This window comes from Salvelinus fontinalis, chromosome 3 (genome assembly GCF_029448725.1).
Source record: "Salvelinus fontinalis isolate EN_2023a chromosome 3, ASM2944872v1, whole genome shotgun sequence".
Lineage (NCBI taxonomy): Eukaryota > Metazoa > Chordata > Actinopteri > Salmoniformes > Salmonidae > Salvelinus > Salvelinus fontinalis.
The window spans coordinates 77,444,743-77,461,628 of record NC_074667.1 but is presented as its reverse complement, the minus strand read 5'-3'; the positions used below and the strand labels follow the sequence as shown (position 1 = coordinate 77,461,628).

Genomic DNA, 16,886 nt, shown 5'->3' with positions numbered 1-16,886 from the left:
TGTGGGGATGTTTTTCAGCAGCAGGGACTGGGAGACTAGTCAGGATTGAGGGAAAGATGAACGGAGCAAATTACAGAGAGATCCTTGATGAAAATCTGCTCCAGAGCGTTAAGGACCTCAGACTGAATGTCTTTGAGTGGCCCAGTCAGAGCCCGGACTTGAACCTGATCGAACATCTCTGTAGAGACCTGAAAATAGCTGTGCAGCGACGCTCCTCATCCAACCTGACAGAGATTGAGAGGATCTGCAGAGAAGAATGGGAGAAACTCCCCAAATACAGGTGTGCCAAGCTTGTAGCCTCATACCCAAGAAGACTCGAGGCTGTAATCGCTGCCAAAGGTACTTCAACAAAGTACTGAGTAAAGGGTCTGAATATTTATGTAAATGTAATAATTCCATATTTTTTTAAATATACATTTTCGAACATTTATTAAAACATGTTTTTGCTTTGTCATTATGGGGTATTGTGATGTCATTATGGGGTATTGTGATGTCATTATGGGGTATTGTGATGTCATTATGGGGTATTGTGATGTCATTATGGGGTATTGTGTGTGGATTGATGAGGGGGGAAAATTATTTCATCAATTTTAGAACAAGGCTATAATGTAAAAAATGTGGAAAAAGGAAAGGGGTCTGAATACTTTCCGAATACACTGACATAACACTTTTTTGGAGTCATTAGATTGCTGGTCATATCCGTCTTGAAGAACCTTCAGAAAGAGTAGCACCTTGTAGTAGGTGGACTCCAAAGGATTGTATATCTCTTCCAGTGTGTCACCTTGCCCTGTACCTGACTGTGCAGTCCCATGTGTCGTTCCATCTGAGCTCTATAGTGCCCGCCGTCCCGCTCGTGGCAAAACCTGATGTGCTCGCGTAGGGACCCTCCGCGGTGGAAGGTATGCTGGCAGAACGGACAAGCCTGTAGGTTCCTGAGAGCATCTGGACTTAAAGGGTCACCGTCTAGGACACACATAGCCAGATAGAAGACAACTTCAAGTTTGTTAACAATAAATTCATTCAGAAACAAAAAGTTTAAAAAACATAATGTCAAGGATTCAAACTGTAGTCAACAGCCATCAAGGAATCCATGTATCTGGCCGTTAATAACATAAGGCTGTATTTCCTGCAATTCTGATAGTAGCTCTACGGATGTTGAAAAATGTAACTACAAAATGTTCTACTCAAATTAGCCTTGTGGGCTAATCTAATATCAACAGAGATTTGGGGAAATGCAAGGTATGTTTATAAGGATGCATATCCATAACCTACCTGGTCTCTCAGGTGAGCGCTGAGCCCCAAGAGACCAGACGGGAGGGAGGTCATCACGGAGGCGCAGGCTGCCAGTGTGATACATGGCTGGGGCAGGGCTTCTGCCGTTGGGGGGCAGGTGGTTGTGGTGCTGGTAGTGGTGTGAGGCAGGTTGGTGGGAGGATGCCTTTCTCAACTGAACCAGGAAGTCATAGTTGGCCAAGTCCTCCAAGGCCCTGCTGTCTGACCTCTGACCTGCTGGGGAACAGAGACAGAGTGAGAGCGTAAAGAAGTGTGACGGTGATGATATGTTATGAACAGAGACAGAGAGACAAAATTACATTTTATTTTCTATGTAGTGTACTTCATTAATAGTTCCTAATTCCGTATATATAATTATACATTGTCTAGAGAATAGGCTGTCTGATGTCTGACCTGGGGACATGACGTGTCTATTTTCAATGATCCTGTCATACTGTTATAGTCATTGTTTAACACTTTAAAATACAGAGTTAAACTGTGTTTAAAAAATGATATGAAGAACTGTGAAAGAGAGAACTTGACGTCTGCTCTGGACATCAGCAGGAATAGCCTAGAAGATTTTCCCCGTTGAGTTCAATCACAGGCAGATGTAATGTAAAGTAAAGAGAAGACGAGACAGGACAGTCAGAGGGATGTAATGTAAAGTAAAGAGAAGACGAGACAGGACAGTCAGAGGGATGTAAAGTAAAGAGAAGACGAGACAGGACAGTCAGAGTGATGTAATGTAAAGTAAAGAGAAGACGAGACAGGACAGTCAGAGTGATGTAAAGTAAAGAGAAGACAAGACAGGACAGTCAGAGTGATGTAAAGTAAAGACAGGACAGTCAGAGTGATGTAAAGTTAAAGAGAAGACGAGACAGGACAGTCAGAGTGATGTAAAGTAAAGTAAAGAGAAGACGAGACAGGACAGTCAGAGTGATGTAAAGTAAAGGGAAGACGAGACAGGACAGTCAGAGGGATGTAAAGTAAAGAGAAGACGATACAGGACAGTCAGAGTGATGTAAGTAAAGAGAAGACGAGACAGGACAGTCAGAGTGATGTGAAGTAAAGTAAAGAGAAGACGAGACAGGACAGTCAGAGGGATGTAAAGTAAAGTAAAGAGAAGACGAGACAGGCCAGTCAGAGGAATGTAATGTAAAGTAAAGAGAAGACGAGATAGGACAGTCAGAGTGATGTAAAATAAAGAGAAGACGAGACAGGACAGTCAGAGTGATGCAAAGTAAAGTAAAGAGAAGACGAGACAGGACAGTCAGAGTGATGTAATGTAAAGTAAAGAGAAGACGAGACAGGACAGTCAGAGTGATGTAATGTAAAGTAAAGAGAAGACGAGACAGGACAGTCAGAGGGATGTAAAGTAAAGTAAAGAGAAGACGAGACAGGACAGTCAGAGTGATGTAATGTAAAGTAAAGAGAAGACGAGACAGGACAGTCAGAGTGATGTAAAGTAAAGAGAAGACGAGACAGGACAGTCAGAGGGATGTAAAGTAAAGAGAAGACGAGACAGGACAGTCAGAGGGATGTAAAGTAAAGAGAAGACGAGACAGGCCAGTCAGAGGGATGTAAAGTAAGGAGAAGACGAGACAGGACAGTCAGAGTGATGTAAAGTAAAGAGAAGATGAGACAGGCCAGTCAGAGTGATGTAAAGTAAAGAGAGGACGAGACAGGACAGTCAGAGTGATGTAAAGTAAAGAGAAGATGAGACAGGCCAGTCAAAGTGATGTAAAGTAAAGAGAGGACAAGACAGGACAGTCAGAGCGATGTAAAGTAAAGAGAAGACGAGACAGGACAGTCAGAGGGATGTAAAGTAAAGAGAAGACGAGACAGGACAGTCAGAGTGATGTAAAGTAAAGAGAAGATGAGACAGGCCAGTCAGAGTGATGTAAAGTAAAGAGAGGACGAGACAGGACAGTCAGAGTGATGTAAAGTAAAGAGAAGATGAGACAGGCCAGTCAGAGTGATGTAAAGTAAAGAGAGGACGAGACAGGACAGTCAGAGCGATGTAATGTAAAGTAAAGAGAAGACGAGACAGGACAGTCAGAGGGATGAAATTAAAGTAAAGAGAAGACGAGACAGGACAGTCAGAGGGATGTAATGTAAAGTAAAGAGAAGACGAGACAGGACAGTCAGAGTGATGTAAAGTAAAGAGAAGACGAGACAGGACAGTCAGAGTGATGTAAAGTAAAGTAAAGAGAAGACGAGACAGGACAGTCAGAGTGATGTAATGTAAAGTAAAGAGAAGACGAGACAGGACAGTCAGAGTGATGTAATGTAAAATAAAGAGAAGACGAGACAGGACAGTCAGAGGGATGTAAAGTAAAGTAAAGAGAAGACGAGACAGGACAGTCAGAGGGATGTAATGTAAAGTAAAGAGAAGACGAGACAGGACAGTCAGAGTGATGTAAAGTAAAGAGAAGACGAGACAGGACAGTCGGAGGTATGTAATGTAAAGTAAAGAGAAGAAGAGACAGGACAGTCAGAGGGATGTAAAGTAAAGAGAAGACGAGACAGGACAGTCAGAGGGATGTAAAGTAAAGAGAAGACGAGACAGGATAGTCAGAGTGATGTAATGTAAAGTAAAGAGAAGACAAGACAGGACAGTCAGAGTGATGTAAAGTAAAGAGAAGACGAGACAGGACAGTCAGAGTGATGTAAAGTAAAGAGAAGACAAGACAGGACAGTCAGAGTGATGTAATGTAAAGTAAAGAGAAGACGAGACAGGACAGTCAGAGTGATGTAAAGAGAAGACGAGACAGGGCAGTCAGAGGGATCTAAAGTAAAGAGAAGACGAGACAGGACAGTCAGAGGGATGTAAAGTAAAGAGAAGACGAGACAGGCCAGTCAGAGGGATGTAAAGTAAGGAGAAGACGAGACAGGACAGTCAGAGTGATGTAAAGTAAAGAGAAGATGAGACAGGCCAGTCAGAGTGATGTAAATTAAAGAGAGGACGAGACAGGACAGTCAGAGTGATGTAATGTAAAGTAAAGAGAAGACAAGACAGGACAGTCAGAGTGATGTAAAGTAAAGAGAAGACGAGACAGGACAGTCAGAGTGATGTAAAGTAAAGAGAAGACAAGACAGGACAGTCAGAGTGATGTAATGTAAAGTAAAGAGAAGACGAGACAGGACAGTCAGAGTGATGTAAAGAGAAGACGAGACAGGACAGTCAGAGGGATCTAAAGTAAAGAGAAGACGAGACAGGACAGTCAGAGGGATGTAAAGTAAAGAGAAGACGAGACAGGCCAGTCAGAGGGATGTAAAGTAAGGAGAAGACGAGACAGGACAGTCAGAGTGATGTAAAGTAAAGAGAAGATGAGACAGGCCAGTCAGAGTGATGTAAAGTAAAGAGAGGACGAGACAGGACAGTCAGAGTGATGTAAAGTAAAGAGAAGATGAGACAGGCCAGTCAGAGTGATGTAAAGTAAAGAGAGGACAAGACAGGACAGTCAGAGCGATGTAAAGTAAAGAGAAGACGAGACAGGACAGTCAGAGGGATGTAAAGTAAAGAGAAGACGAGACAGGACAGTCAGAGTGATGTAAAGTAAAGAGAAGACGAGACAGGCCAGTCAGAGGGATGTAAAGTAAGGAGAAGACGAGACAGGACAGTCAGAGTGATGTAAAGTAAAGAGAAGATGAGACAGGCCAGTCAGAGTGATGTAAAGTAAAGAGAGGACGAGACAGGACAGTCAGAGCGATGTAATGTAAAGTAAAGAGAAGACGAGACAGGACAGTCAGAGGGATGTAAAGTAAAGAGAAGACGAGACAGGCCAGTCAGAGGGATGTAAAGTAAAGAGAAGACGAGACAGGCCAGTCAGAGGGATGTAAAGTAAAGAGAAGACGAGACAGGACAGTCAGAGGGATGTAAAGTAAAGAGAAGACGAGACAGGACAGTCAGAGTGATGTAAAGTAAAGAGAAGACGAGACAGGGCAGTCAGAGGGATGTAAAGTAAAGAGAAGACGAGACAGGACAGTCAGAGTGATGTAAAGTAAAGAGAAGACGAGACAGGACAGTCAGAGTGATGTGATGTAAAGTAAAGAGAAGACGAGACAGGACAGTCAGAGGGATGTAAATTAAAGTAAAGAGAAGACGAGACAGGACAGTCAGAGGGATGTAATGTAAAGTAAAGAGAAGACGAGACAGGACAGTCAGAGTGATGTAAAGTAAAGAGAAGACGAGACAGGACAGTCAGAGTGATGTAAAGTAAAGTAAAGAGAAGACGAGACAGGACAGTCAGAGTGATGTAATGTAAAGTAAAAAGAAGACGAGACAGGACAGTCAGAGTGATGTAATGTAAAGTAAAGAGAAGACGAGACAGGACAGTCAGAGGGATGTAAAGTAAAGTAAAGAGAAGACGAGACAGGACAGTCAGAGGGATGTAATGTAAAGTAAAGAGAAGACGAGACAGGACAGTCAGAGTGATGTAAAGTAAAGAGAAGACGAGACAGGACAGTCGGAGGGATGTAATGTAAAGTAAAGAGAAAACGAGACAGGACAGTCAGAGGGATGTAAAGTAAAGAGAAGACGAGACAGGATAGTCAGAGTGATGTAATGTAAAGTAAAGAGAAGACGAGACAGGACAGTCAGAGTGATGTAAAATAAAGAGAAGACAAGACAGGACAGTCAGAGTGATGTAATGTAAAGTAAAGAGAAGACGAGACAGGACAGTCAGAGTGATGTAAAGTAAAGAGAAGACGAGACAGGACAGTCAGAGGGATGTAAAGTAAAGAGAAGACGAGACAGGACAGTCAGAGGGATGTAAAGTAAAGAGAAGACGAGACAGGCCAGTCAGAGGGATGTAAAGTAAGGAGAAGACGAGACAGGACAGTCAGAGTGATGTAAAGTAAAGAGAAGATGAGACAGGCCAGTCAGAGTGATGTAAAGTAAAGAGAGGACGAGACAGGACAGTCAGAGGGATGTAAAGTAAAGAGAAGATGAGACAGGCCAGTCAGAGTGATGTAAAGTAAAGAGAGGACGAGACAGGACAGTCAGAGCAACGTAATGTAAAGTAAAGAGAAGACGAGACAGGACAGTCAGAGGGATGTAAAGTAAAGAGAAGACGAGACAGGCCAGTCAGAGGGATGTAAAGTAAAGAGAAGACGAGACAGGCCAGTCAGAGGGATGTAAAGTAAAGAGAAGACGAGACAGGCCAGTCAGAGGGATGTAAAGTAAAGAGAAGACGAGACAGGACAGTCAGAGTGATGTAAAGTAAAGAGAAGATGAGACAGGCCAGTCAGAGTGATGTAAAGTAAAGAGAGGACAAGACAGGACAGTCAGAGCGATGTAATGTAAAGTAAAGAGGAGACGAGACAGGACAGTCAGAGTGATGTAAAGTAAAGAGAAGACGAGATAGGCCAGTCAGAGTGATGTAAAGTAAAGAGAGGACGAGACAGGACAGTCAGAGTGATGTAAAGTAAAGAGAAGACGAGATAGGCCAGTCAGAGTGATGTAAAGTAAAGAGAGGACGAGACAGGACAGTCAGAGCGATGTAATGTAAAGTAAAGAGAAGACGAGACAGGACAGTCAGAGTGATGTAAAGTAAAGAGAAGACGAGATAGGCCAGTCAGAGTGATGTAAAGTAAAGAGAGGACGAGACAGGACAGTCAGAGTGATGTAAAGTAAAGTAAAGAGAAGACGAGACAGGACAGTCAGAGGGATGTAAAGTAAAGTAAAGAGAAGACGAGACAGGACAGTCAGAGGGATGTGATGTAAAGTAAAGAGAAGACGAGACAGGACAGTCAGAGTGATGTAAAGTAAAGAGAAGACGAGACAGGACAGTCAGAGTGATGTAAAGTAAAGAGAGGACGAGACAGGACAGTCAGAGGGATGTAAAGTAAAGTAAAGAGAAGATGAGACAGGACAGTCAGAGGGATGTAATGTAGTGTAAAGAGAAGACGAGACAGGACAGTCAGAGTGATGTAAAGTAAAGAGAAGATGAGACAGGACAGTCAGAGTGATGTAAAGTAAAGTAAAGAGAAGACGAGACATGACAGTCAGAGTGATGTAATGTAAAGTAAAGAGAAGACGAGACAGGACAGTCAGAGTGATGTAATGTAAAGTAAAGAGAAGACGAGACAGGACAGTCAGAGGGATGTAAAGTAAAGAGAAGACGAGACAGGACAGTCAGAGGGATGTAATGTAAAGTAAAGAGAAGACGAGACAGGACAGTCAGAGTGATGTAATGTAAAGTAAAGAGAAGACGAGACAGGACAGTCAGAGTGATGTAATGTAAAGTAAAGAGAAGACGAGACAGGACAGTCGGAGGGATGTAATGTAAAGTAAAGAGAAGACGAGACAGGACAGTCAGAGGGATGTAAAGTAAAGAGAAGACGAGACAGGACAGTCAGAGGGATGTAAAGTAAAGAGAAGACGAGACAGGATAGTCAGAGGGATGTAATGTAAAGTAAAGAGAAGACGAGACAGGACAGTCAGAGTGATGTAAAGTAAAGAGAAGACGAGACAGGACAGTCAGAGTGATGTAAAGTAAAGAGAAGACAAGACAGGACAGTCAGAGTGATGTAATGTAAAGTAAAGAGAAGACGAGACAGGACAGTCAGAGGGATGTAAAGTAAAGAGAAGACGAGACAGGACAGTCGGAGGGATTTAAAGTAAAGAGAAGACGAGACAGGCCAGTCAGAGGGATGTAAAGTAAGGAGAAGACGAGACAGGACAGTCAGAGTGATGTAAAGTAAAGAGAAGATGAGACAGGCCAGTCAGAGTGATGTAAAGTAAAGAGAGGACGAGACAGGACATTCAGAGTGATGTAAAGTAAAGAGAAGATGAGACAGGCCAGTCAGAGTGATGTAAAGTAAAGAGAGGACGAGACAGGACAGTCAGAGCGATGTAATGTAAAGTAAAGAGAAGACGAGACAGGACAGTCAGAGTGATGTAAAGTAAAGAGAAGACGAGATAGGCCAGTCAGAGTGATGTAAAGTAAAGAGAGGACGAGACAGGACAGTCAGAGTGATGTAAAGTAAAGAGAAGACGAGATAGGCCAGTCAGAGTGATGTAAAGTAAAGAGAGGACGAGACAGGACAGTCAGAGCGATGTAATGTAAAATAAAGAGAAGACGAGACAGGACAGTCAGAGTGATGTAAAGTAAAGAGAAGACGAGACAGGACAGTCAGAGGGATGTAAAGTAAAGAGAAGACGAGACAGGACAGTCAGAGTGATGTAAAGTAAAGAGAGGACGAGACAGGACAGTCAGAGTGATGTAAAGTAAGGAGAAGACGAGACAGGACAGTCAGAGTGATGTAAAGTAAAGAGAAGATGAGACAGGCCAGTCAGAGTGATGTACAGTAAAGAGAGGACGAGACAGGACAGTCAGAGTGATGTAAAGTAAAGAGAAGACGAGACAGGACAGTCAGAGTGATGTAAAGTAAGGAGAAGACGAGACAGGACAGTCAGAGTGATGTAAAGTAAAGAGAAGACGAGACAGGACAGTCAGAGTGATGTAAAGTAAAGAGAAGACGAGACAGGACAGTCAGAGTGATGTAAAGTAAAGAGAAGACGAGACAGGACAGTCAGAGTGATGTAAAGTAAAGAGAAGATGAGACAGGCCAGTCAGAGTGATGTAAAGTAAAGAGAGGACGAGACAGGACAGTCAGAGCGATGTAATGTAAAGTAAAGAGAAGACGAGACAGGACAGTCAGAGGGATGTAAAGTAAAGAGAAGACGAGACAGGCCAGTCAGAGTGATGTAAAGTAAAGAGAGGACGAGACAGGACAGTCAGAGCGATGTAATGTAAAGTAAAGAGAAGACGAGACAGGACAGTCAGAGTGATTTAAAGTAAAGAGAGGACGAGACAGGACAGTCAGAGTGCTCTGCTCCGTGTTGAGCTTCACGCCCGTCACAGACTTGGAGGAATATTTTTCAAATCTTTGCAGATGTTGGTATTTTTTTGATCTGTTGTTTATGTGGCAAGGAAGAGCCTCTGTGGTTGAATGCTGTTAAAACTGGGCTTTGACTTCATTATGCTTTGCCAAATCACATGAGGTGAGAGAGGAGTGAGAGAAGGAGGGAGAGAGTGAGTGAGTGAGTGAGTGAGTGAGTGAGTGAGTGTGTGTGTGTGTGTGAATGCGTGCTTGCGTGCGTGCGTGCGTGCGTGCGTGTGTGTGTGTGTGTGTGTGTGTGTGTGTGTGTGAGAGAGAGAGTGTGTGTGTGTGTGAGAGAGAGGGAGAGAGTGAGAGCATGTGAGGGAGATAGAGAGAGACAGAGAGAGAGACTGAGAGAGAGACAGAGAGAGAGAGACAGAGAGAGAGACAGAGAGAGAGAGAGAGACAGAGAGAGAGAGAGAGAGAGAGAGAGAGAGAGAGAGAGAGAGAGAGAGAGAGAGAGAGAGAGAGAGAGAGAGAGAGAGAGATACCAAATATATATATATAATAATAATTATTTTCCAGAGAAGATCCAGATCTCAGGAAATTAGACAAGATGTCTCAATTGGTACAAAATATATAGAGTACTGCACACACTACAATTACTTAGGTTTAAAAATAAGCTCAAATGGACACCTAAATGAGGCAGTGAATGAACTGGGAGAGAAAGCTCGAAAGAAAGCATGCAGGGCATTCTACGACCATTAAAAAAGCTATTTCTAATTGATATACCTATTAAAATTGGGTTTCACCCAATGGGATAAACACCCCATTGAAGCCCTCCACGCAGAGTTCTCCTACATGTCCAGGGGAAAACTACAAACAATGCATGCAGGGCAGAATTAGGCATATATCCATTGATAATAAAAACTTTAAAAAGAGCAATTTAGTTTTGGAAACATCTAAAATACAGTGACCCCCTCTCATATCATTACCAAGCCCTGCAATGCCAAGAGCTGAACAAAGAAAAGAGTCCCCTCATCCAGCTGGTCCTGGGGCTGAGTTCACAAACCTGTTCTACTAACACACTGAAGCCTCAGGACCAGAACATCCAATCAATCAGAATAAACCAAATTATAACACAGTCAAAACAAAACTACATTGATTATTGGGAAACACAAGCACAAACACAAAGCAACATGCAGTGCTATCTGGCCCTAAATCGACAGTACACCATGGCAAAGTACAGGCTCAGTGAGCACAGCCTTGCCATTGAGAAGGGTAGACACAGGAAAACCTGGCTCCCTGTAGAGGAAAGGCTGTGCAACCACTGCACCACAGCAGAACCTGAGAGAGAGCTGCATTTCCTGACAAAATGTCAAACATTGAAACAAAATAAGAGAGTGTCATTTCCCCAAAATTTGAAACCTTTTATCTTGATTTGATTAGACTAGCCATCCTGTTGGGGGAGGACGCAGAAAGCTGTGGGTTGGCACTACATTTACATGGATTTACTATCTCACCTTTATTTAAATAAGCAAGTCAGTTAAGAACACATTCTTATTTACAATGACAACCTACTCTGGCCAAACCCTAACCAGGATGATGCTTGGCCAATTGTGTGCCGCCCTATGGGACTCCCAATCACGGCCAGTTGTGATACAGCCTGGAATCGAACCAGGGTCTGTAGTGACGCCTCTAGCACTGAGATGCAGTGCCTTAGACCGCTGCACCACTCGGGAGCCCCTACATTGCTGCCTGCCATAAGATGAGGGACAGTGTCTGACAGACTAACCAACCTGCATGTTGTCTATGCCATTGTTATTGTCCTTTGTATGGGTATTTTGACCCTTGGTTATTGTTCTTACTGATTGTCCCATTGACAATATTGATTATTACTATTTTAATGATGTTAATATTGTAAATGTTACGTCAAGTAGAGTATATTGTCACATCATGCCAATAAAGCAAATGAGAGAGAGAGAGAGAGAGAGAGAGAGAGAGAGAGAGAGAGAGAGAGAGAGAGAGAGAGAGAGAGAGAGAGAGAGAGAGAGAGAGAGGAGAGAGAGAGAGAGAGAGAGAGAGAGAGAGAGAGAGAGAGAGAGAGAGAGAGAGAGAGAGAGAGAGAGAGAGAGAGAGAGAGAGAGAGAGAGAGAGAGAGAGAGAGAGAGAGAGAGAGAGAGACAATCCAAAGTGATTGTTAGGCAAGCAAAGAGTAATTTTCTTTGATTCCAGCTCTAAATAAAGCGTTGTGTGTGTGTGTTCCTGTGGGCGCGCGTGTGTCTCTGAGCTAAAAAAGAAAGGTACTGATTTCAGTATCGTAACGTCCACCTCGGTGTTACATGGAAATATTGTGACATTGTGGTGGAATGACTCTTCTGTCATGTTGCATCTTACATACATTTTCAAAGATGACAATGAAGATGAAAAAGCCCACAGGCTGGTTTGAAAAAGGGTTTCATAAGACTGTGATACGGATGTTTGTCGACGTCTAACAGCGTCTCAGTGGAGTGCTGATCCAGGATCAGGTCACTCGTGTCCATGTAAGATTATTTATGATGAATGTTTTTAAAAAAAAATCCTACACTTGAGACTCTTTAAGATTATCAAATTAAATCACATTTTATTTGTCACATGCTTGGTAAAGAACAGGTTTGCAAACTAACAGTGAAATGCTTACTTCCCAACAATTCAGAGAGATAAAATAGATAAATAGTAGAAAAATGTAAAACAATGTATTTATTCCTAACACCAGGAATAAATACACAGTGAGTAATGTTTACGGGCCTAGTTGTACAACCTGGGTGGGAACTAGGCCTCTATGGCGATACACTTACTGTAGGTCATGAGAGATTCCTGCTTCCTGTCCATAGTTATCCCACTCTCAGGTACCTCCTCTTCCCCCTCTGCCCAGTGGCCCTCCCTCGGGATGGGGCTTTGGGGCCGGGTTGACTGGCCCCTGGGGCTGGGGGTACCTCCTGGCTCAGTCCCTTCCCCGTCTCCCTCACCCTCGCTGGGGGTCAGACTGGTCTTGTCCAGGCTGCCCTGATAGTCCTGGGGTTCCGGGCTCCACAGACCCACCTCATCACCATCCTCCCCCTCCGAGCCCAGAGAACTGACCCATTCGATGTCCGCTGTGGAGAGAGAGCAAGAGAGAGCGATAGGAACCGAGAGAGAGAAAGAAAGAAAGAGAGTGAGAGAGAGGAAGGGAGAGAGAAAGAAAGAGAAAGAGAAAGAAAGAGAGAGAGAGGAAGGGAAAGAGAGAGAGAGAAAGGGAGAGAGAGCGCACAAGAGGGGGTGGGAGAGAGAGAGAGGAAGGGAGAGAGAGTGAAAAGGCGAGAGAGACTTTCACACGGTTCATAGACCCCTCTTATTTCTGACAGTATGTTACATCATTTGTGTGGTTTTTACATATCTGACACAGTGGAAGAACATTTAACAAATTCAAAATTGCCAGAGAATGTATAGCTGGAGAGTGTATAAAACGGCAGAGTCCAACATCAAACTGTGAGACTGGTATTTTATCCAGCGCCACTCAAATCTGCGAGGGACTGTAAAAAGCAAACATTTTTCCATCACATAGACAATAAATGATGATCACAAACACATGCACGCACACGCACAAATCACAAATCTGCGAGGGACTGTAAAAGCCACTTTTTACCATCACATAGACAACAATTTAGGATTTTAGATGTATTTCTCAAGATCCTCTGGTGCCACCCTCGCGTCTCGCTCTGAATGGCTAATTATCTAATCATTACCACATAGAACCACACATTCTATTTGATGTGTTTATCACTGCATAGAACCATTAACCTTGATGGGGTTTACAATATACATTATTACATAGAACCATGAACCTTGATGGGGTTTATACATTATTACATAGAACCATTAACCTTGATGGGGTTTATACAAAATACATTATTACATAGAACCATGAACCTTGATGGGGTTTATACAATATACATTATTACATAGAACCATTAACCTTGATGGCGTTCTGCTGTGTGTGGCTTTGACAGTACTTTCCCAACAGATATTTGCAGCATTGGCACAGTAATATCTTAACCTGATATAGTATTCTGTCTTCTTGACTTTCTTTTGTAATAACACTATTCATGAAACATCAAATGAAGCCAAACACTAACAAATAAATACACTGTCAATATAAACACCAAAAAGTTGATGCCGTATACAATGCCAGGGTTTTGTGGAGTACAAGTCTGTGTACAGACTGAATGAGATATGGTTTAGTTATTTAGTAAATGTTTCGGGAATGTCTCCGTGTATTCAATTCATATGCGTGACGTTACCTAACAACAAATGAAACGGTTACTTGTGAATTAGTTCAATCTTATCTATGACTCCATTGCTAGCGGATGTTGATAACAAAGTCGTTTACTGGTATGTTTAACTCTTTAAAATCTATCGTTATGACTGGATTTTATTTTTTCTTCTGTGCTATTTCACTATTTAAATATCTAAGTATGACTTGAAAAGCAAAATCAAATTGAAAGGGTCCCCTCGGGGGTTTTTTTGTCTTACGTGATTGTGTTCACAAAGCGAGTGAGCAGATGAGTTCATGTTTGGGGAGCACCACTGACTGCCATTTAGAAAAGTGTCATCTTTATGGCCCGGCACACTTGCATCATTCTCACTGACTGCATATACAGGATAGCTGAGGTGACGAAACGGAGGTGTGACCTTTACCGTTCTGACTGTGATGCTCTGACTGTTGTGGAGAGGTGGGCCAGTGGGCTCGGAGGGCGTAGCCCACTAATGATGCATTGTAATATTCATCACATCTGTTCTCCTCTGTTTCTCTCACCGTATGCATGTTCCAGCTGACCTGCACTGTCCACAATGCCCCCCCCCCCCCCCCCCCCCCCCCCCCCCGCTAACTTCACTAGTCATAAACTCTCTACTCTTCACTGTCCACAATGCCCCCCACCCCCCCCCCCCCCCCGCTAACTTCACTAGTCATAAACTCTCTACTCTTCACTGTCTTATTACCGGATGGAAGGAACACAGAGGGACGTTTCATCTCTGCTGTGTTCTATAAAGACTTTGAAGAGCCTAGATGAGGTGATGCCTGGCAGAGATGATAAGCATCTCTCACTGAAGCTAATGTCATTACTGTCATGGTACGACGGATACAACAGGGATATTTTAATACGGTGGGTGTTCTTGTTGTAAGACAGTCATCAAAACAGTCCCCTGAGGGCTGACTGATCAGCCTTAACAGTGATGCAGCACCGAGAGCGTCATAAAGAGCGTTACAATATGACTCAGGCATCCCATCCTACGTTACATGCAAAATGGCTCTCATCTCCTCTCCTTCTCTCCTCTCCTTCTCTCCTCCTCTCCTTCTCTCCTCTCCTTGTCTCCTCTCCTTGTCTCCTCTCCTTGTCTCCTCTCCTCTCCTCTACTCTCCTCTCCTCTCCTCTCCTCTCCTCTCCTCTCCTCTCCTCTCCTCTCCTTCTCTACTCTCCTTCTCTCCTCTCCTTCTCTCCTCCTCTCCTTGTCTCCTCTCCTTCTCTCCTCCTCTCCTTGTCTCCTCTCATCCTCTTCTCCCCTCTCCTGTCTTCTCATCTCCTCTCCTGTCTTCTCATCTCCTCTCCTGTCCTCTCATTTTCTCCTCTCCTTCTCTCCTCTCATCTTCTTCTCTTCTCTTCTCTTCTCTTCTCTTCTCTTCTCTTCTCTTCTCTCCTCTCCTCTCCTCTCCTCTCCTCTCCTCTCCTCTCCTCTCCTCTCCTCTCCTCTCCCCTCTCCCCTCTCCTCTCTCCTCTCTCCTCTCCTCTCTCCTCTCCTCTCCTCTCCTCTCCTCTCCTCTCCTCCTCAACCCCCTGCACTGTTCAACCTCTTGGATTTATATGTTCTGACTCAATACAAAAGAGTCTGAAGAATGCACTCGCTATTCAAATAAATAAATCAAGTTTTCAGATAATGAAAGCCATCCCTGGGCCGGGTACTGCACATGCGGCGCACTGTCACTCACTGTCATGGGAGAGAAAATTAGATCCAATTTGTGAGGTAATGCGGACCAGACCATGGCTCTCTCTCTGCTTGGTTTGGGGCTGACTGTATGACAGAGTCTCATACGGCACTCTATTTCCCATATAGTGCACTACTGTTTATCAGAGCACCACGGGCCCTGCCAGAGCACCACGGGCCCTGCCAGAGCACCACGGGCCCTACCAGAGCACCACGGGCCTTGCCAGAATACCACGGGCCCTCCCAGAATTTCACGGGCCCTGCTAGAGCCCCATGGGCCCTACCAGAGCACCATGGGCCCTGCCAGAGCACCACGGGCCCTACCAGAGCACCATGGGCACTACCAATCTGACCTCAACAACCTGCTGTAACATGGATCATATAGTTGTCCCTCACACCCTCTCTACCTCCCTCCCTCCTTCCCTCTCTACCTCCCTCCCTCCTTCCCTACCTTCCTACCTCCCTCCCTCCCTCTCTACCTCCCTCCCTCCTTACCTCCCTCCCTCTCTCCCTACCTCCCTCCCTTTCTCTCTCTCTACCTCCCTTCCTCCCGCTCTACCTCCCTCCCTCCCTCTCTACCTCCCTCCCCCCTCTCTACCTCCCTCCCTCCCTCTCTACCTCTCTCCCTCTCTACCTACCCCCTCCCTCTCTCTCTCTCTCTCTACCTCCCTCCCTCTCTACCTCCCTCCCTCCCTCTCTACCTCCCTCCCTCTCTACCTCCCTCCCTCCCTCTCTACCTCCCTCCCTCTCTCTCCTCTCTACCTCCCTCTCTCCCTCTACCTCCCTCCCTCCTCTCTACCTCCCTCCCTCCCTCTCTACCTCCCTCCCTCCCGTCATTTCAACAAACAGATTTGATCTCAATTTCATCTCCTGTAAAAGTAATGTAATGAAGTTTAATCTTGATCTCAGTGAAGGGAGATAAAAGACGAGCTAACAAGCCAAACTGGAGCCATATAAAAAACTCTGGAGTCATATAAAAACTATATGGAGTCATATAAAAAACTCTGGAGTCATATAAAAACTATATGGAGTCATATAAAAAACTATATGGAGTCATATAAAAAACTCTGGAGTCATAAAAACTCTGGAGTCATATAAAAAACTATATGGAGTCATATAAAAAACGCTGGAGTCATATAAAAACTATATGGAGTCATATAAAAAACTATATGGAGTCATATAAAAAACTCTGGAGTCATATAAAAACTATATGGAGTCATATAAAAACTATATGGAGTCATAAAAAAACTCTAGAGTCATATAAAAAACTATATGGAGCCATATAAAAACTATATGGAGTCATATAAAAAACTCTGGAGCCATATAAAAAACTCTGGAGTCATAAAAACTCTGGAGTCATATAAAAAACTATATGGAGCCATATAAAAAACTATATGGAGTCATATAAAAAACTCTGGAGTCATATAAAAAACTCTGGAGTCATATAAAAAACTATATGGAGTCATATAAAAAACTCTGGAGCCATATAAAAAACTCTGGAGTCATAAAAACTCTGGAGCCATATAAAAAACTCTGGAGTCATAAAAACTCTGGAGCCATATATAAAAAACTGGAGTCATAAAAACTCTGGAGTCATATAAAAAACTCTGGAGTCATAAAAACTCTGGAGTCATATAAAAAACTCTGGAGCCATATAAAAAACTCTGGAGTCATAAAAACTCTGGAGCCATATAAAAAACTGGAGTCATATAAAAACTCTGGAGTCATATAAAAAACTGCAGTCATATAAAAACTCTGGAGCCATATAAAAAACTCTGGAGTCA

The 16,886-nt window shown here is 43.6% G+C and overlaps 1 protein-coding gene across 1 annotated transcript in view; it reads right to left on the bottom strand.

The window, feature by feature from the left end:
- LOC129851594 (zinc finger E-box-binding homeobox 2-like) overlaps positions 1 to 16,886 on the bottom strand; it is a 45,929-nt gene that overhangs the window by 4,738 nt on the left and 24,305 nt on the right. The window contains exons 4-6 of the mRNA XM_055918204.1: positions 11,940 to 12,236; positions 1,273 to 1,506; positions 794 to 963 (exon numbers count right to left, since the gene is read on the bottom strand). Of these exons, the coding sequence (XP_055774179.1) occupies positions 794 to 963; positions 1,273 to 1,506; positions 11,940 to 12,236 (701 nt within the window). The remainder of the gene's footprint in view (positions 1 to 793; positions 964 to 1,272; positions 1,507 to 11,939; positions 12,237 to 16,886) is intronic.